Source organism: Aythya marila (assembly GCF_965140915.1).
Source record: "Aythya marila genome assembly, chromosome: Z".
NCBI lineage: Eukaryota > Metazoa > Chordata > Aves > Anseriformes > Anatidae > Aythya > Aythya marila.
In genome coordinates this window covers 15,497,126-15,518,391 of record NC_139080.1, presented here as the reverse complement: position 1 = coordinate 15,518,391, position 21,266 = coordinate 15,497,126, and the positions used below count along the sequence as shown (strand labels likewise).

General features: G+C 38.2%; 1 protein-coding gene across 2 annotated transcripts in view; it reads right to left on the bottom strand.

The window, feature by feature from the left end:
- NNT (nicotinamide nucleotide transhydrogenase) overlaps positions 1–21,266 on the bottom strand; it is a 43,190-nt gene that overhangs the window by 2,403 nt on the left and 19,521 nt on the right. For both annotated transcript variants that reach the window (XM_082783746.1, XM_082783747.1), the window contains exons 14-21: positions 19,660–19,855; positions 18,031–18,264; positions 15,968–16,128; positions 15,269–15,448; positions 11,278–11,437; positions 10,174–10,255; positions 1,248–1,366; positions 156–271 (exon numbers count right to left, since the gene is read on the bottom strand). In XM_082783746.1, the coding sequence (XP_082639872.1) occupies positions 156–271; positions 1,248–1,366; positions 10,174–10,255; positions 11,278–11,437; positions 15,269–15,448; positions 15,968–16,128; positions 18,031–18,264; positions 19,660–19,855 (1,248 nt within the window). The remainder of the gene's footprint in view (positions 1–155; positions 272–1,247; positions 1,367–10,173; positions 10,256–11,277; positions 11,438–15,268; positions 15,449–15,967; positions 16,129–18,030; positions 18,265–19,659; positions 19,856–21,266) is intronic.

Genomic DNA, 21,266 nt, shown 5'->3' with positions numbered 1-21,266 from the left:
CAGACTATTGACTGTTTTGTTGAACATCTGTTAGAAAAGCTTCTTATAGAAAATAGAATATAAAGAAGATCTTGTTAGCTTCTCCTATAAACCATATTTTTAAAAGCATACTCTCTATAGGTAGGCAGATGCTGACACAATCCAGTTAATCTCACCTGTTTGGACTTCCAGACCTCAAGAACTGGCATTCCAGCTATGATCGAGTTTGGATCTTCCTGAGCTGCTGAATTAACTGTATCATTCGCACCAATTACAAGGACCAAGTCAGTATCTGCAGCAAGAGAAAGAAAACAAAAATGAGAAAAAAAATTACGTGAAACCTGAGCACTGAGGCACTGGCGTACATGTTTGTGACAAATCTGATCTTTAGAGGCAGAAGAACCCACTGTGGTAAGTATTCTACAAACATTTACGAGGACTCCATTCACAAGTATTTTACAAACTTAATCAGGCAAGTTACATGTGAGAGCCCAAGTGTGCTACCAACTACCCCCAGCAAGCCTGTAAGAATCCAGAAACCCACTCTAACAAGTTCATTAGATGATTCTGCCATGCAAAGTTAAATCCTTCAATGTGACTTCATACATACATAGTACCAGCACTTTCAGGTTTCTTTGTGCCTGGCTTTTCCTTTAAATGTTCTTCTGAAAAATCTTTTACCAGCGACTTCCTGATTTTTAATTAAAGCTTTAATACATCAAATTTTCTATGCATCACTATTCTGACTTGCAAGATATGACAGGATCAAATCATCCACAGCATCTGACCTAAAAAGGTAGCTGCAGTTTTCCTGTATGGAGCAGTAACACAGAGGGGAATAAATAATAAAAAAGAAAAAAAGAAAAAAGAAAAAAAAAAAAAAAAAAAAAGACATAGCGTTTTCTCACATCCACAAGCAAGAAAAACAAAATAAAACTATTCTCTTAGTTCTGGAGGATATAAGTTCCACGAGCCTATTTATCCCTCCCCCTTCAATGCCTACTCTTTTTCTGTACTCCTCCATTCAACACTGATCTTTGCTTTACCTATCGGTACTCAGTTTTCTGCTTTTGAGTCGGGCTATTCTTTGTATTCCTCTACACTTACTTGCCACCAGCTGCGAAACCAGACAGGTTGCAAACGAAAGACCTCTGCTCACTGAGTGACTTTTTTCTATTTTTAAGATCTTTGTGCAACATAAAAACAATCACATGAAAATTGGCAAGAACAAATGAAATCTATTAGAAGCTCCTATCTTGCATGGTAACCTGGGAAGTCTTCATTGATCTCGTCCATTTCCAGAACAATATCGTAGGGAACACCAGCTTCTGCTAGGAGTACATTCAGCTGGCCAGGCATACGGCCAGCCACAGGGTGAATACCAAACCTAAAAGAAAAGTAAGTCCAGTTCTATTAGTAAGTAGTGACCACTCTGTTTTACATAATAAAATTGCCACCTTTGACTTCAAAGGCCAAGAAGTTCTTCGAGTGTAAGTGCATGTGAATTAATAAAAGGAAACGGTTAAACCTTAAAAATACTAGTTTTCAAGGATAGCAGGGAACTAAATGGGTGGGAGTGGGAACAAGGCCCACTGATTTGACTCTTCACCTAGACAGCTGTTGTTCCTTTTCAGGAAAATTAGAAATGTAACTTCCACAACAGATATGCAAAAAGAATCTGCTGAGTTTCCAGTAAATCTGAAGAGGCTAGAAGATCATTTTCAACCCTTCTGTCATAAGACTCTAAGAAACTCATTGCACCTGCAAGAAGAGCAGCTTTGGAGAGCCTGCTGCACTGACAATGCCACACACACTTCTAGCAACAACGCAGAAGCAACTAGTGGTCACAAATGCTGGGAAACACATCACTGCAGGATGGAACAAGAATGTTAATCTTCCACCCAGCAGCAGCTTATAAAAACAAACTTGGTGGGTTTTCTTCAATTACTTTTGAAAGTAATAGGTCTATTTTACCATTTATTAGCTACAGCCACCAGCCTGAGCTCACACAACAAGCATTCACATCCACCTTCCAAGATGTACCATATTTAAAAACTTGTGACTGACCTCTTTGATTCTTTATGAACCCTGCTTTGTGCAAAAACAACCCTTGACATTGTTTGCATGTCCCTTACATTACTGAAAAGTGAAAGCATCACAAAGTGAACAAGCCAAAATACAACACTCTTCATGAAAAGTCTGAAAGACTGTGCAGTCTTCCTGAAATAAGAGCATTCCTACACCTAGAAATGTGCTTGGCAAATGACTTACTGAATCAGGTATCTCTAGAGCATGCCTAATGATCAGTAGCCTAACGCTGCAGTCCAACAGGAAACATAACAGGGACTCTATGCACAAGACAACACCTTGCTGAATTTGGGTAACATGCCACTTTCTTCTCATGATTCATCTTGGGAAGGGAAAAAAAAAAGGAGGGGAAACAAGAAGTTAAGCAGCTCTACCAGCTTAAGCATAACGATTTGAGAAATGTTTTCTGAACAGCTTAAAACCAATATATAGGAAAACACATTGTTTGTGAGTTACTAAATATTCAGACAGATGCACAGAGCGGCAGGGGGGACGTTAAAGCATGTAAGACTACTGAACTGACAAAACTCAGAACAGAGGTGTTACACTGGTTAAGCTGCAAATCCCACAGATGTTTTTGTTAGAAGCAAATCTATTTCTTGTGGGCAGAGTATATACTTCTACTCATTTACTGTCCCTAAATAAACTAAGTGTGTGACAGCAGACGCGATCTGCACTTTCTACCTTTCCAGTTCCAGAGCAATCAAGCATAATGCTGACTCAAGCACAGCAGAAATGTCTGGGATGAATGTTGTATATAGATGAAGCTAAATGTTTAATACAGAAGCATGCATGTATTCTGGAATAGACAGAAAACACCCAGGAGAAAACTGTAAAATCTTGGATTTCTAAAGAAAAATTTCAGAACAGAAATCCAAGTGAGTCAGGAATGCAATAAAAGGACTTCAGACAGAATTCCTCAGAAAGAAATGAAAGACTGATAAATCAGCTTGCCATGTCTGAGGGATTGCCACATATTTCTATTTTCAACTCCACAGAGATGGAAGTGGATACCACATGACTGAGGGTCCACAAGTCAGAGTACAAATACATCCTTAAAAGGGCAACTGAATGCTCCATCAGCAACACAGCATTAACACAATGCAAAGATGAGACAACTGAAAATCCAGAAACAAAATTAAGGACATATGATTAATCCACATAATGCTAGATACACTGTAGCTTTAAGCTCCAGGTCAAAGAGTCAGCTTTAAAAGTCAGCTTTAAAAGGAACATTTCAAATAAATTAATAGAACAGAGTGTATTCAGCTAGCAAACGTTTGAGATCCTGATGCGAAGGATAATACCTAGAATCAGAGAAAGGACTGCAAATACACAGGACAAAACATTAACAGTTTATGTTTCAACCAATCTGTCAGTAATATAAGCCATGCGTAAGACATGCAGCTAGTCCTAAACTGTACCAAATTCAAACGCTTTTAGTACCCTAGGAGAACTTTTATTCTGAAGTATACTCTAGAAAAACCATCACTCCTCTGGCAATGAAAACAGATTTTCCAACAAAATTCTCTTTTGTTTCTAATAAAATGATTTGAGCTTCTTTGTGACCAAAGCTGCTTTGGCAATACACAAAACAAAATACTCGTGAGGTTTCTATTAAGTATTATATACATATACAATCTTATTTCATGAGCTGGAAAGCCAAAATTTAAGCTGCCAAGAGAATGAATTTCACCTTTGGCTTCACCATTCCTGGCAACAGGCAGAGAAAAACGAGAAAAGAAAGGGACAAATAATCTTCATTCAGGAAGAGTTATGGCATGAACGATCAGCAGTTGAAATCTTCTGACAGACTGTTTGAAACCACACACTGTGTATTCAGAAAGTTTGAAAAAGCTGCTCATACAAAAGCTTTTTGGACAAATATTGAAATTACTCCCAGAAATCTGTTTCTGAGAGCCTGTTAACCAAATATGACAGTAACAGCCAGTACCCCTTGAAAATCGACATGCAAGCATGTCAAAAAGAATCATTAAAAATATATGCTTATCTAAAGGCTTCTGTAATTTCCCAAGATATACACACAGCTGGAGTAAAATTACCTAGTCCAACTGAAAGCAGAATTCAGGTAAGCACAAAAAAAGAGATAGCTAAAATCCTTGATGGCTCAACAGCATGCCCAACAAAAGCCACATATCTTGCTCCTGACTCAAAGCAGCAGCAGTTCTTCAGAGCTACGTGCTCTACAGCAGAAACAATTTGTCACATGTGCTCTCCCAGATGTTCAAAACATGAATCACATTCGTATTTAAAAATTTAAAACATGAATGACTTTAAAAAAGAGATATGTTGTAAGGAAAATGTTTTGAAGTGGAAAAATTGCTAAGTTTCTTTAATATGCTTTTCATATAAAGTCACATAAAAACTCCCCTAGCTATTTTTTCTTGTAATCAGAGCAGAATCTCACACTCTTGATTTTCTGTGTATCTGGCATTAAGTTTTCGGTCTACACGTACTTTACCCAAAATAAAGATGCAAAATCATGTTGTGGCTGACTTGAAACTTTATTCTGGTAGTTCATGGAAACACAGGCCTACCAGGAATTTTCTATCTCAGCCCTGACTCAGACTGTATAACATGGGACCTGCTTATCGTGCCAGTTGTCAGATACACTGAAGTTAGCACACACCTCTGTGCTACTGACAGACTTCACACCTAACAGTATGGGTACCAGGCAAGAATATACAGCTTTTTTTCAGCCTCTTTCGGATAGCTTTTTAGCTTCAAGAAAGACAACACAGCACAATGAAAAAATGAGGGCATACAAGAAAAGCTTCAAAGTAACAGAAAGCAACATTTTCCTTTAAATTTATACTAAAGATCTAAAACCTCTCACACACATATGGCATATCTGGGACAGCTCTTTCTAGCACAGAAAGCATTTAAATTCATCACTATTGCACTGAAATTACTGAAAAACTCAAGATCGAAATCCCATTTTCTACAGTTTAAGTCAGCATCTCTCTTTATTACAACTGGCTAGATAACATTCTTGTAATTAATACTGAAAGAGCTAACATACCTAACCCAATGCAAAAGTGTTTCAAGATCACTTCATCACATAAAAAAGGATTCCTGCCATTATGCCAAAGCCGGACAGAGTGATTAAAGTATGTAACATCTGGCTGGTGCCTGATTTAGCTTGGTCAACATTTTAGAAGCTGTATATACAGAGAATAATTTGCCCAAGAGTTATGCCTCATCCTCTCTCACCGCCCACCATCAGCCATTCATTCACTTTACTTATCCTTTGACACAGGATTCCTTTATTTCTAGTACAGACAACAATCTGTTATTCAAGGTAACAGGAGGCAACAAACAAAATCTAGATGAACAGAGGACTGCACCATTCAGACAGCACGCAGCTTAAATCCTGACATATTATCACCTGCAGCGCCGCATGGCTTCAAAGTATCACAATATAATGCTCCGATCGCACATTATACACAAAGCACATAGCTAGCTCAGGTCTGATTACATGCCTCACGCAACAGATCACCCCAGAAACAGTACTTGAAAGGGACAAAGCTCAATGGATCTGCTGGAATCAGGTTAGCTAAATTGAAGCCGAATTGAATTACTTAATTTAACATATTAAATGAAGGCTGGTACTGGCTCTGTATTTCCAACCATTCCGGTGAGAGAGTTTATCACAGCAGCGGCAAGATCCATGGCATGGACCTGGTTCGGTGCAACAGACCTCCCAAGAACCCAACAGTAGGGAAGTCTGAAAAAGCATCACAAGCTGACATAAGAAAGTCACCCAGAGCTGAGCTGATGCGTTGATCACTGACATACCAAGAATACACCCTGAGAATCATGCAGCCAAGTTGCATCTTTGCAGAAGCAGATCAGGTACTGCAAGGTTTGATCATTCTCTCTAGCTACACTGATACAGCACTTGAGCTAACAGATCTGTGAGACATCATTTGTCCCTCCGTCTGCAGCATTAATGACTCAGAGCTCACCCAGTTAATTTGACTACAAGAAACAGAGAACTGATGTATGCATACCCACTTAGTTTCTTCCTAGTGAGCATACTTCAGTTTCCTAGAAACTTGTGTTAACACAGACAATGCTGCCATTCAGCAATTTGACAGTAATCTCTCTCATGTACACCTGAGTTATGCAATGTCTAAAGGTTGATTAGGACAGCATCTTAACTGCTTATGCTTTACAATTCCAGCAGATTTTCTTGCATTACAAAAAGCAATGTTTTTAAATTTAAATAAGTAATTTTAGTAAATTGATTTTATTCGTTAAGTTACAAAGACACATGTAAGAGGTACCCATCCACATGTTCTATCACAAACACTTAGCACCACTAAATAAAAAAACAGAACCTTAAATACATTTGATTAGAGCACAGCCAGAGGTAAAAAGAATTCAAAAATACAGATCCAACACTAAATCCATCCTGTCACATTTTCAAATATGTAAGAAACCCATAAGTGTTTCCATGTGTTTAAAAATACTCAGATTGTCCAGCACCAGAAGACAAATGAAAGTCCTGCAAGACATCTACCTATACATATTAGGTTTAAAAACATACAGCATTTTAACATCTAATCTAAAAGGGTGTTAAAGAAGTGATCTGTATTTTCCCCAACTATGAGAGGGAAAAGAAAACCATCATACCTTAATTATTAGTTAGTTTTTTAAAGTCCATACAAAGCATAATTTTAGAAGTCCTTTCAGCCTGGAATTGAATTTTTTCTCAATAGTACTATGCAGGAAATTAAAACACACTGACAGAAAAGGTCTTAGGAAAGAGATGCTATGGCAGAAGCTCAGCATTTTGGTATGGACATGAAACTTGTCAATTACCCAACTACATGTGAGAATACATATAATTTTTAACTGTACTATAATACTACAGAAGAATTATATACTCTATATATGGAATTATTATACAATTATATAAAAGAAATCAGCATTTCACAACTATGGGCCTAGAATCAACACAGCATGTAGTTGAAGAAGTTTGTGAACATGAGAACTTCCCACAATTTACTCACTTGTAACTTTGCAGAAACAAAACTAGTCATAAAACAAGCACCTTTTCCCCCAAGTCCAATGAATTCTGGAGACTGTGAGATTTAGACTATAAAACGTTTTGTTGTTTTGGCCATCCATAACTAGGTAACACTATAATTGAGGCTCCGCAATATCCAGTTTTGTATGTGATCCTACTAATGCATTAAAGATGTGATCTACTTGCAATACCATCTCAAGTAAGTGATGATGTGATGTTAGCTATGTCAGCAATTTAATAGCTACAGCAGTATAAAATTTCAAACTCTCCTGTAATTGTGAATTCAAGCCCTAGTCATAAAAGGTTACACATCATTTTATACAATCTGTGCTCTTCACTGAGAATGCTAGGGCTATAAGCATAGTTATTTAAAACAACAGTGTCTCTGGATCAGTCATGAGCCATGAAGGAAAAAAGACCATATGACAGATGCAATTTTTCTTGGCACAGTATGGGTATTACAAATTGATGACAATCGTATGTCCATGCTGGCACTCTTCCACAGTGGATGTGTGAGAGTGTCACTACATCTGGATGGTGAGTATACTTAGGGTCCCGAGGCGCTCCAGCCCTACTGAAACCAGAGGGACAGCAGCTGTACTCAATGAACACCGTGGGAGCTCCGCAAAGTGATGAAAGGACTAAATTACCACAAACTGTAAATACAGATTTATTTCATTAAAATGCTAGGTAACCACTGCAGTGATCCCTTCCTGAAATTAACTCATGTCAAGTATAAGCCAGTTATTTCAAGGATTCATTCATGTTTCTCCCCTGCAAAGCCACCATAAAAAGGCAAAACCAACAATCTTACAAAAAAAAAAAAAAAAAAAAAAAAAAAAAAAAAAAAAAAAAGCTCCCCCACACAGAAGCTCTAAAAGGAAAACCAAAAGCATATGACACTGTCATCACATCAGACAAGAAGGTTCATCTAGGTTCTTTTGTTGCACAATTAACAGGTCTTCAAAAATTTTAATGCAATTTGGACACACATTCAGCTTTTTGCTAAACATGGAAAAATAAGGAGTGAAGATAGCTGCTCCAGGAAGTAGATACATGACCATGCATCTCACTTTTCACATATCCAAGCAAAAATACCTCAGCAGAGCAATTTAATACGCAGAATTGCAATGCTGGATACAAACTAACAAATATCTGTTGCTAAAACGTACAACAGCACAACGCATGCTGTAAAACACTACAAAGACCTATATGCAGCTTTTCAATGAGTTTGAAAAAATAGTGAAAGAAGAAAAACAAAACCGAAAAATCCCACTAATTGCTGGAGTATAGATTCCAGAGGAGAGTCACCGTCTAAATGAAATAAACACGTGGAATGCAGAAAATGAGTATGGCTAACCAGCATCTGTCCAAATATCTTGTTTCAAACGAAAGCTGACCCTTGACTAATTTTAAGATATTATGTTACCATAATTAGAAAATACTTTCCCAAACAATTAAGAAGGGAGGAACGATGCTAGCTTTTCAGTATTTTCAATGCCTCTAAGTATTTCAGTATTTTCTAAGTATTCAGTATTTTCAATACCTCTAAGGTCTACAAAAAAAAAAAAAATTGAGGGAGAAAAGGACTTGAGGCCAGTACTAGCACCTAAGAATTCTCTCTCAGCAGTGCAGCAGAATGAAGTAAAATAAATAAAATCTGGTAGTGGCCACGTGCTCCTCCAGTAATCCTTCCATGCAATACTCAATAGACTCTAATTACAGTGTCACTTGCAATTGCAAAAACTTAACAGGAACACAAAAAACTACATCTAAGATGCTTAAGGGATTACAGTATCTGTCATGGGAGAAAGGCTGAGAAAGCTGGGATCTTTTAACCTGGAGAAGAAAAGGCTCAGGGTGATATCACTGTGTAAGCACCTAATAGAGAAGAGCAAAGACACCACTGAGGAGAATCTGGTTTTGTTATCCAGTGAAAGGACAAGAGGCAATGGTCAAGAACTGAAATACAAGGAATTCCATTTACACCTCAGAAAAACAAATTGTTTTACTCTTTCCCAGACAGGCTGTTAAGTCTCCAACCCTGGAGACTGAACACTCAAACACAACTGGACAAGATACTAAGCAACCTGCAACCTAAGCTGACTCTGCCTTTAACAAGTGTATTGCTTGAACTAGATAATCTCCAGAGGTCTATGACTCGAACCATCCTGCAATTCTGTGAAGGTTCAGGTTACATTAAAATAGTAATAGAAGTTTATACACCTTCCTGGTTTAACTGGCTGCCTTGTGAACAAGTGAGACTGTAGAAACCTTAGAATTGTGGTGTGAGAAGAGACACTACAGCCTTGAAGCAGGCAAAGGGAAAAATCAGACAGCATATCTTATGGAAGTCCTGCTGCAAATGTAAGAACACGTGGATTGATCTATGAGGATTCTGGAGGAATCTGGATATCTATGTATAACTGAGGGACTGTCTGCAGCACGTTTTAGTCCAAACATGGGGCTTTAAGCATCTGCAAGACACTTTTTAACAGTATGCACTGACCATCTTTAGCTATCCCAGAGCACAGAAAGTGTTAGCAGAAGAGTACAGAAGACAGACTTCCTTTTTTTTTTTTTTTTTTTTTAATTTAAGAAGGGCATCTATCTAAACATGCCTGTCAGAATTGGATTTTACTGTCGCTATTATTTACTACTGCTGCTGAGTAATCGTAAGCATTGCTACCATTAACTCAAGTCAGTTATCCAACGAAAGAAATAAATCCTGTATTCTTGGTGCACAGGCCACTCTACCCGATCTACTCTTCCACTTCACATAAGACTGACACAAGCGAAAGCAGTGTCTCCATACTGCAGAAGACCCACATTTCCTTCTGAGGATCCTCCGCTACTCCCACTGCAGCCCTTCAGCTATTCCCCAACAGTTTCACAACCACAGGGATGAATTCCCTTAGGAAATTATTTCCTAATATAGAGCCCAGCATAAGAATGATTGCTGAAAGAAAAATTAACCAAAACACACACTTGCTGAGGATTTTAATGGAATGAAAAGAACTATAATGCTTTTCATCACAGGAAGTACTTACCTGACATTTTTCCCTTGTTCTCTCAACATCTTCACAAGATCAGCTATAGGGTACTGAGCTTTTGCTGCACACAGACCATAACCTGAAAGAAGAATTCCAATGTTTTAAGTTGTTTTCCTATTTCAGTGTAGATAGAATAGTTACAGGGAGTAAGCATACCTTCCACACAAACAGCAGCTGTCTACTCATATCATATACTATAAAAAATATGTTTTAGTTAATATATAATTAAAATTGTATATTTATACACAAACATATGTGAATGCATGTATCTCAGATACTCACATACTGATCAGGCTACCACTCCCTAGGAATGTAATTCACCTCATCTTTTTGGTCTCCTGACCACTAATAGTATAGTAGTTTGACCAGCCAAACTACAAAGTAACTTGTTTTGCTTTCTCTGAAATGTGTTCCCTGCTCTATCAGAAAAGGACAACTTTGTTTCTTGCATTCTTCCCATTCCATTGCAAAAAATATGATTTCCATGATTTAACACAACAGTGCCATTCAGTTGAAGAGAACATCTTCAACCACTCTTCATCTGATCTCTCCTAACAGGAAATATACTATTGAACCGTATGAACCTATGGCCAACACATAAGTTTAACAGAACTCATGGTTTTGGTTTTCAGGTTTTTTCCTATGTGAATTCCAGTATTTGTTGAATACTATCTTAGATTTAGATGTTTTCCTGCAGGTTTTCCAACAAAAACAATGCAGAATTAAGCAAGTATTTAATAAGCACAAATACTCTCAATAATGTAAATGATAGCTTATTATTAATTTTCTTACTGGTACCAATGGTACCTTGGAAACTTACATCACAACAACTGTACACAAAATTAACTGTAAGCATAGTTTACAAAAGACAGCCTCTGTCCTTATGAATTTAAAAACTACATAAATAGGACAAAGTGGGAAGAGATGCGCACACAGAAAAGTGAAGTGACATACACGTGATTACACAGAGGAATGATGACTAACCTGGGAACAAAAGCATCTCTCACAACTCCAGACAACACTGCAGTTTTTTGTTTTGGGGTGTTTGTTTTAATAATACATCCTCTCAACATCTTGCTCTGTAAGTCAAGAGTGTCTTACCTGGAGTAATAATAATGCTATTAGCTTCCTTTATCATTTCAATTGCATTGTCCACATTGATTTCTGTGTGGGTTCCAGTAATTTCCATGGGCTTCCCACCAGCTGTTGATGTGGTGCCATAGCCCCCTAGAATCACATTTGCAAGGGAACGGTTCATAGCCTGAAAGACAAGAGGTTTTTGATCAGATAAGATGAAATGGAAAAATAAAGCAGAGGAGACATCCACAAAGGAAACGTCTGGAAGTATTAAAACCTTCCTAACAATAGTCTTTATCTGTTGGTTTTGCCTGCTGACTACTCAAAGTTCTTAAAACAGGCTCCTTGAAACAGAGACACAGATTACAACGATAATAGCCAAACAATAGCTTCTAACACGTAATACTACACAGATAATGACAGATAAACAGCATTTTCCCAAGGCAAAGAACAACACAAAACACACAAAAGACAGCTACATCGAATGTTGGTCTCTTTCTGTGATTAAAATGAAGGTATAAAAATACATATTTGATGACAGAAATTTTATATACATACATATAATTTTTGCAAAGTATTTCTCTAATTCTTGAGCAATTCAAGATGTAAGCACAGAACTACTGCATGGAAACCACATGGCTCTTACAGGTAGTACAGAAGCAAAGCTCCTACAGGATCACAACAGAAAAGAACAGGACAAAGCTAAGCAGCCACACAAAACTAACCAAATGCTAATTGAAAACAAATTTGAATGAACTAAAGGGGGCCATTAACTTACTGGCAGAGTACCAAGGGGGAACAAGAGATCTTAAACTAGGAGCTTTAAGAGAAGAACACATCCTGAAAATTCGGCTCTGTAGATACACAGCCAGGAAAAGCCACTGGCTAAATGCTTTCACTGGCATGTCTCCTTGTGAGCATGGTCCCAAAGCAATATCTGGAAGTAGGCAAAACTTGTAATAGCAATAAACAAAACTTCAGAAGCAGGGAAGGAACAGGCATAAATTTCTTTTTTAATTAAACATGTGTGTCATTCACCTGCTGTGCTAGCTCATAAATCACAGCAGATTTTAAGAATGGATCTGGAGAGACACACATACAAGTGAAAGAAAACACCCACACAAAAGTATGCTTCCAAGTCCATTTTCCACTGATATTTAATATCATGCAACTCCACGTTTTTTTCCTATAGCCTGAGAAGATGTGCCACTGTGAAATTCAGCATCTAGCAAATAAGCACAGCAAAGATGTTAGAAGAACTTTTGTTTATTCTGATACAGATACTGTAAGGATGGCGCACTGTAGGGCCTAAACGCAAGTTTTGTGAAATCTGCATTTTTGTACAGACTGCAGTAGTTTTATCCTTTAAGAACACACTGCCTTTGATGTGTATCAAAACACTAAACTTTAAAACAGGAGAAGAGACAAGTTATAGCAGTTGTATCTGGTAAACAGTCTAGGCAGAAGAATACATTTTTTAGACATTGCACACTGTAAGTCTGCAAGAAGCTAAGCACTTTCAAGTCTTACTTAAACCAAAAGACAACAGTAAGACCAAGACAAAGTAAAAAAAAAAAAAAAAAAAATGTTCAAGTATTAGAAATCTGAGAAACTACACAAAGCATGCATGAGATTGTAGCACCCTTGCCTGGCTTCAGAACTACAGCCACAGAAGGCTTCAAAATGAGTGAAGACCTCATTAAATAAAATTAACGAAAGCAGCTAAGACCTACCCAGCATAGGGACAGTATGTTGTCTTCCACAGCCTCCTTCACCCTCTTTACTGCCACAAACATACACAAATAAAGAGCAAGCTTCATCACTGCTGTTATTCAAAGATAACCCAATTACCAGAAGAAAACCCTTTCTGCTGCATATACATATACAGGTGACGCTGCCTGAGGCTTCCAGCCCAGGTAAAACCAAGCCCTTGATCCCTGATCCCTTACACGCTCACTGTGCCCCCATAAACAGCACAGCTAGTACATGTGAGGAGGCAGCATACAATCTGTAAGACTAACACAGTCTGTGCCTTTTCTTGCTCTGTTTCATCACCTCGGCTAATGGTTCCTCTCCTACCTGAAGCATCTTCCCCATCCCTAAGCATACTGATTCTAATACTATAATTGCAATCATCAAGTATTCACTCTGAAAAAAACAGGGAGAAAGAAGTGTTAATACAATCAAATGTTCTGTAAAAAGGCATGTTGCATTAGTGCTTTGAAAGAACCAAAATCCACAAGATGAGTGAACAGTACAGGCCTTTGCTTTTTTGTTTGAAAGTTACTTTGTCCTCAACTCACCCTAATAATAGGCACAAAAGGAGAATGGTTGGAAAAATCAGTCAGTAAAATATGAGTGAAAAATTTTAAGGGATTATCTGAATACATGTTGGCCAGTTTTATTAACCCATGTAAAAGCTGTAAGGGATTATCTGGATAGGTTTTGGATAATTAAGCTACAGTTTTATCACAAAAAGGCAATTGGAAATGTAAAAGGAAGCTTTCAGCCATTGTTTCCACAAATACCTGCACGTCTGCACTAGATGAGTTCCAATACATATCCTGTTTTGTATGGAAGTCATACTGGAGGTTAAAAAAAGGTAGGAAGAAACTGCACTGCTTCATTAGCACAGGTTACAACACCCTGAAGAAGAGACCTCTGTTGGAACCACTGGAACTCAGAAGCATTTTTTCTTCCTGAAACCCAGCTTGAAGAAGGCAATGATAATGAATCCCTTGATTATAACAAGGCTTTAGAAGTAATGATTTCCATTAAAGGAAGCGAAGCACAAAAGAAAAATGCTGGGAGAGAAACAAGTTATTCTGTGTATTGTACAGAAGTTATACAAACTGATTTTAATTTTACTGGCTGATCAACTTTAATTGTCTAAGCTTATGTGAAACAGCACAAGACTTCTTCAGTATTATCTGAAAAACTAACCTTCCTGAGTGTTAAGAAATACACAGAGGAAAAACCCCTCTGTCACTGCGTAACTGTTCTGTTAATTAAATCCCTAGGCTTCTTATTTACCTACATTAACCCCAAACAACATCAGCAAGTATCTCAAAATTCCAAGTACTGAAAGGAGCTAGCAGTAAAAGACAGAAAAGGGGCAGTAAGAGAAAAATTAAGCTGTAGAGAGACTGTGCCTGTGGGGAAATATATACCCAATAGATCGTATTTTCACCAAACCTAAAGGATCTGATCTTTAAAGAGATCAGATCTTTAAACTTTTCACAACTCTGTTGCCTCATAAGCATCATCTTTCTACTGATACAGCCTAACTTGCTGATTGTATATATATCACCAATTTAGGTGAACAGCTTTTGGTTTTTGTTTGTTTTTTGTTTTGTTTTTTTAAGTCTCTGTCATGGAAAGTACAAAGAAGAGAGATAAAGGAAAACAAAGAGGACTTTTTAGTAAATGATCCCCCAAAAAAGGAAGTCTATTATTAATAGCACAGTATGATTACATGAAGAGTTAAAGCTCAAGGTTGCTCTGACACACACATTAGTATCAGCAATCAACTTATGCAAGGTTGCTGCCACCCTGTGGTACTTCACAGTAACTATTTTCTGAAGAAACTTCAAGCACTCTGTCCCACACACAAAAAAAAAAAAAAAAAAATTACTCTCTAACCAAATCAAACTTTTTTTTAAAAAAGGAAGTCACTATGTAAAGTATCTCCTCCTGCTGATAATTTAAACTAAATTTAAAGTTTAACAACACTGCAAAGTAACATAACTAAAAAGACAGTTGAGCACGAGCAATCATACCTATTTAAGATTCAAACCCCAAATGTGCAAGTCCAATGCAAAGGCTTTCCTTAGTTCTGAGGTGGGTCTCTCTCCAAATTAAGACGTATGACTTACATCAAGTCCAGGAGCTTCAATTAACAATTCTAGCTTCTAGTACTTTGAAGTCTGGTCTTCCGATTGCTAATCTTTCTAGCAAACATTCTGAATAAGGTTTTCCAGTACTTGGAAAACAAGCACAATTTCTGCTCACTTACCACACACATGATGTAAGAGAGGATGGCCCCAGAGGAGCCAATGAGTGCACCAACAATAGTCAGCAAGTTGTTGTTCAGTAGGAAACCCTCAGCACACAAGGCCCATCCAGAATAACTGTTCAGGACAGTAATAACTACAGGCATGTCAGCACCTCCAATGGCTGCTGTTAAAGTGACACCCTGGAAAAGGAAAGACAATGCATACTTCCAGTATAAGCTATGACGAAAAAGAACATGCAGAAAGGACAGTCTGCCTGAAGCATTAAAAAAATAAATACTAAGTTACTTAACAAAGAATCCAAGTATTTTTTATGTCAGAGACACCAAGGAGCAGGAGAGGAAGGCACTCCATTGTCCTGATCTGTGTTTATTTGCATATTTCTACACATAAAATCAACTGACCAGTTCCATGGCTTTTTTTTAGGAATTAACTTTCCAAAAGTCTTTTAAATGGAAAGGTTCCATTAAGTCATAGCTGCAAAAAGTAATTAGATGTATCAATGCCAGTTCTTCAGAACATTTCTGTTTTACAGCTAGATTTAGGAAAGTCAGTTCAACTTGCTACTGAAAAGTCAACATATAGGCACTGTGTAGGATGATAGTGACTCAGAATGGTAAAATGTAATTGTTAAGAGTAGACTTGAGAAGATGAAAAACAAGCTTGTTATTTGCTTTGCCTTCTGTAATTACCCAACTTACCATTATGGCTGAGAGAGCTGACACTGAACCTAGGCAAGTAATTCCCGTAGTATAACTAGGATCAATCATGTATGGAACCATTCCACCAATGCTGGCAGCCAGCAACCCTGCATTCAATGCATGTCGACCAGGCAAAAGCAGTGGTGCAGAATTCAGGATACCTGCAATCAAATGCATGTTCAGAAATTGAAACATACATGTAGGACAATCTGTCTCTAGCCCCGAAGACTGAATACCTCAACAAAAGAAAAAAGGAGGGAGGGGTAAGGGGAGAAAAGACAAAAGTTAGTAGAAACTGAGACCTTGTACTGACTCAGTATTGTAATGCATTCAGGTGTATTCTAGATTCTCAAATATTCCTGTTTAAGCTCATTTTATTTCCCAATCTTTCTTCAGTGCTTCAGAATAACTTACCTAATCTAAATATCCTTTTCTCTCAAAAAAGCCTTCATTATGTTGTTTGTTTGGTTTTGATTTTTCAACTTACATTCTGGCCCCAAGACTTCACATGCTATTGTGAAGCTCTGTAATAGGAAGTCTCTAGCTATAACTTCTTAGTACGGGTATTATCAGACTCTCAAAATGTGTGTGCTTACAAAAACATGACTACACAGATAAACCCCAAACATAAAAATACTCCTGCTAGAAATGCTTTAATTTCACCTCAGTCACACAGAATTCCCATAGCTTCCTACGTTGGCAGAGGCTTTACTAGAAAAAAGGGTTCTGTGATTCAGCTTAAAAAGACAAACATCCTTATTTTCACCTTAGGGGGTTGGGGTTTTTTTTGTTTGTTTATTTTAAATAACACAGCAAAGAGTCAGAATAATACAAGTTTATCCATTATTATCCATTAATTTTCATTTACATAATTAGATGCCAAGTATCTCATTTAAATTTATGAGAATTCAGGGGAAAGAATGAACTGCTAGTCTCAGGACTTGAAGACAAAGGCTGTGACCTACTACCTCTATTTCAGTAGGATGGTGTAGAACGGCTTATCATTATGATGCTGATCTGAAAACGGAAGGGGAAAAAAACGTGGGCTAAAATAGGCAGTGAAGCTCACCAAGGATGTGCACACATATCACTGGGGAGCGTGGAGGTGAGGGCAAAGATGAAGAAGTGGAAGAAAATCAAGAATAAATGATCACTACTTAGCAGAAATACATACTACTGACAAATCCTTCAAAAGATTATTAGAGAAGACAGCTTTCCATCAATGTCATGCTTCCTCCTTCAATGGTGGTCTGAAACACTGAAGAAAGCAAACAGATGTTTCCCAAAGGAACTACTGCAAGGCTATAACAGGATTAGTAATAGGAAGCTCTTCTCTTTTCTGGAAGTTATTAGAACAGACACTATCTGTCTCTCAAAAACTGCGTGCTTACATAATGAAAAATACATGTAATATGTATTTTTGTAAAATGAAACCTTCAGGTGCCTAAGAATCAAGAGTTAGTGTGTGTTTACCCACATTTACTAAAACATTAAGAGGCATGGAGTATGGAATTTGTGTGGTAGGTAAATAGTAAATCAGATGGTTTAAAGTAAGACAGTCTTAACTGACACTGCAAAACTATCTACCTAATGAAGCCTGAATGATGCTAAGAACAAAACTTCACAAATATTACTAGCGCTCAAAAAGTCCAGCAACACAAGGGTTTCAGTTAAAGTATCTGTACAGGAAGATGAAGTTGCAATCATAAGACTTCAATAAAATAAAGAAAATGTCAGGTACAGTGTCTCAATAACTCTATGGCAACACTTCTAGATGAGATGAATTGAGAGAAGCTTATTACCACTATTAATTACCAAGTTAGATATGTCCAAGCACTGAAGACAAACCTTTCATAAATAAAGCTGTACACAAGCAGGACCAGAATTAATTAGAAAACAGTACAGCCACAAGAATTAAATATATAAAATTTCACCTGATGCAAAACCCAAGGTTTCTTTCCAATTACATAGCAGTCTATAGGCAGAGCTAAACCCTGGCAGAGGGGGCAAGGGGGAGAGGTAGGCAAGCCTTTAATACTTAGTTCTGAACAAAAAGATCTCACCTTGCAGCTTTCCATAAGCAATAAGAGAGCCACTGAAAGTCACTCCTCCAATGTATGTGCCAAGGTACGCCACAATCTTGGTGAGGTTTGCAGCTGGATCAGTAGCGAAGTGAGGATACTCTATCATGTATTCTGCTACACAGGTGAGCACAGCAGCCAAACCAACCAAGCTATGGAAAGCGGCCACTAGCTGAGGCAGATCTGTAATCTGGATGCGTTTAGCAATTGTCAAACCTATTAAAGAGTTGAAGACAGAAGGGAAGACTTAGAAGAACATATCCAATCTATGCAGCTAGAAATTGATACACCATGGTTCACTATGCAATGCATACATGCAAATACACACCTGCTCTAATGGAAAAATATGTTCTACATTAGAAATTGCTGAGTAGCAGAAGGCTGTAAATGTGCAATAAGGACATGATACAAATTAGGGAGATGACTAAAGTACTTTTTGTTCTGATAAGCCCAATTAAACATTAAGAAATTCAACATTTTTTGGTGAATAAAGCACAATTTGAAAAAGGGAATTTGGTAGCATTCAGTAAGCAGCTGAACTTGGCAAGTAAGTATGAACTTGGGCAAGTTCATCTGCTTCTTTATGTCCAGATTCCACAACATAGGTGTACTCCTGCTTTTCCACCAGTCTCCCTATTCTTTCTCATATCTCGATGCATTAATAATAAATGCCCTGGGACTTGTAATTTTTCATTCACATACTTGCAAAATAATATAAACAAGCCATAAATTAGTCTATTGACCAAGTTTTAGTAGCAGAGGGACCACACAGATGGCCTCTGAGCAGAGCCCAGCAGCTGCCCCTTGTTAGGTATGAGCCAGCTCCAGTCAGCTCCAAAAAGGACCCAGCTTTTGTCCAGAGCTGAGCCAGAGAGTGATGCTGGTTGCATCTCTGGGAGAGCAGATTTGAGAAAGGAAAATAGGAAAAAATGCAGCTGGGAGAGAGAAGTGTGAAAATGTAGGGAGAAACAACCCTGCGGACACCCCCGCCTAGGGGGGACCTGTGGTGGAGCAGTCTGCCCCAACAGATGGACCCCGTGGTATGGAGCTGTGTGGGAGCAGTGCTTGAAGAGCTGCTGCCTGTGGGCAGCCCCCACAGGCTCAGTTCAGGAAGGACGGCATCCATGGGAGGGAACCCATGGGGAGCAGGGGCAGACAGGGACCATGAAGAAGTGGCAGAAACAAAGTGTTAAGGAACAACCGCAGCCCCCATTCCCCTGCACCACTCAGAGGGAGGAAGTAGAAAAGGGTAAACAGGGGGCAAAGGTGTTTGTAGCTTGCTTTTATTTTCTCAGTGCTCTAATCTGTTAGTAATAAGCAATAAATTACATAAGTCTCCCTATATTGACTCTATTCTGCCTGCAACAATAACTGGTGAGTGATCTCCTTCTGCTTATCTCAACCTTTGAGCCCTTCTTCATCGTATTTGCTCCCCTGTTCTTTTGTGGAGGGGAAGTGAGAGATCAGAGTGGTGGAGTATATCTAGCCATTGGTGTGAAACCACCACAGTACATCAATTCATCTGTGACCTGTACAATGTTTTGTATCTACAGCTTGCATAAATGCATGCACGGAACATATATTCATTAGTTTATAGTATAATACACATACCTATGGTACCACCGAGTGCCATTGCACCTGACATCTGAGCCAACAATTCAGGTGAGGGTTTAAGGCCTCCAAGAGTTGCTGCTAAACCTCCTGCAACACCAATCATACCCAAAGCATTTCCAAGACGAGCTGTTCCTTGCGTGGACAGACCAGCCAGGGCACCAACACAGCATAAGCCTGAGCCCAGATACATCATCTTTAAAACAGGAAAAGCATGATAAGAATATATGAAGTAAAGGCATGTAGTGCAAAGCTGATGTCAAAAGCTTTCTGATTATTACACAATACGGTTTTCTCCAGAATGTGTGTAAGTCACCAGGTGAGTTGCTCTTAATTGAAGTAAAAATCAAAGGCATGACTGTGAGAAATTGTTGTAAGAGATGTGATTTTGACCATTTAAAATGTGATCTTTATTAAAACTTTTTCCCCATTTTATGAGCTTAGTTTATCTTCACCATGAATATTAAACTCAAGTCAATCCAACTTTCCTCATCAGTTCAGAAGCAAGTTTTTCTTCAGTACTACTCCATAGCTGAACTGTCCCATTCGTCACAGGAATGCTTTCAGAATTTGCTCACAGTGCCCCTGAACTCCTGCTTTTGTAAAGAATAAGCAAACTTAAATGAACTGAGCTACACGTAATCTGTCTAGATAAGTAAAAAAATGCAGCATATTACAAGCACCCAGAATAAAACCATGCTTGAGTTTACTTTTTTCTTCCAAGCATAAAAGAAAATACAAATTGATTTATTTTTATTATTGAAACAAATGCAAACAAAAGCCTACCATAAAAGATTCTATAGGTACTATCTCTGCATATCCCTCTGTGTTAGAAGAAGTACAGCCAAAAGCACGACAGACACCAGCAGAGTCAGATCATGCTCCTCTATTTTATTGCCCGAATAGCCTAACTTTTATAGTGAACTTAACAGGGGCGGACAGTGTTTCACACAAGATTATTGGTCAAAAGCACTCAGACAAACAACTACAAGAAAACAACCCCACCTGCAAGAAAACAACCCCCTTGTGATTAGCAGTCAAGAAAACAACCCCCTTTGTGATTAGCAGTCACGTAGATCTTGTCCTTGAAGCCAGCTGCTGGTAACAATATTTTTCTGAATTCCTCAATTGGGCGACGTGGGAACACTGTCATGGTAACTTCTCATAGTTGCCCTGGTAGCTTGGTTTGCTCAGCTACAGCAGGCCATGGGATTTGCTAAGGCCTACTCCTGGTTGCTTAAAGCAAGCTCAGATCGAGCAATTGTTCCACGGACTCATGTCCATGCCCTTTGTGCCAATTCCCAACACCTCTGTGCTGAAATTTCATTCCTTACAGACATCATACTTCCTTTAATTGTCATTCCAAGTTGAACTTTTAGAAACATTTAAACCAAAGACTGATTTCTACAGTCACTATAACATTTAAGGTATAACTTAGAAAAACTATCCAATAAATAACAAAGTATCTGCGGGTTCTTGAGTTTAAAAAAAAAATGAAGCTTTTAACATAGATTCAGTATTTGGGGTATGACTGCAAGCTTAAAGTTAATCAACGTTAGCTTGGCCTTGTGGGAATACAAACCTGATGAAAACATGGTAGCTGATTT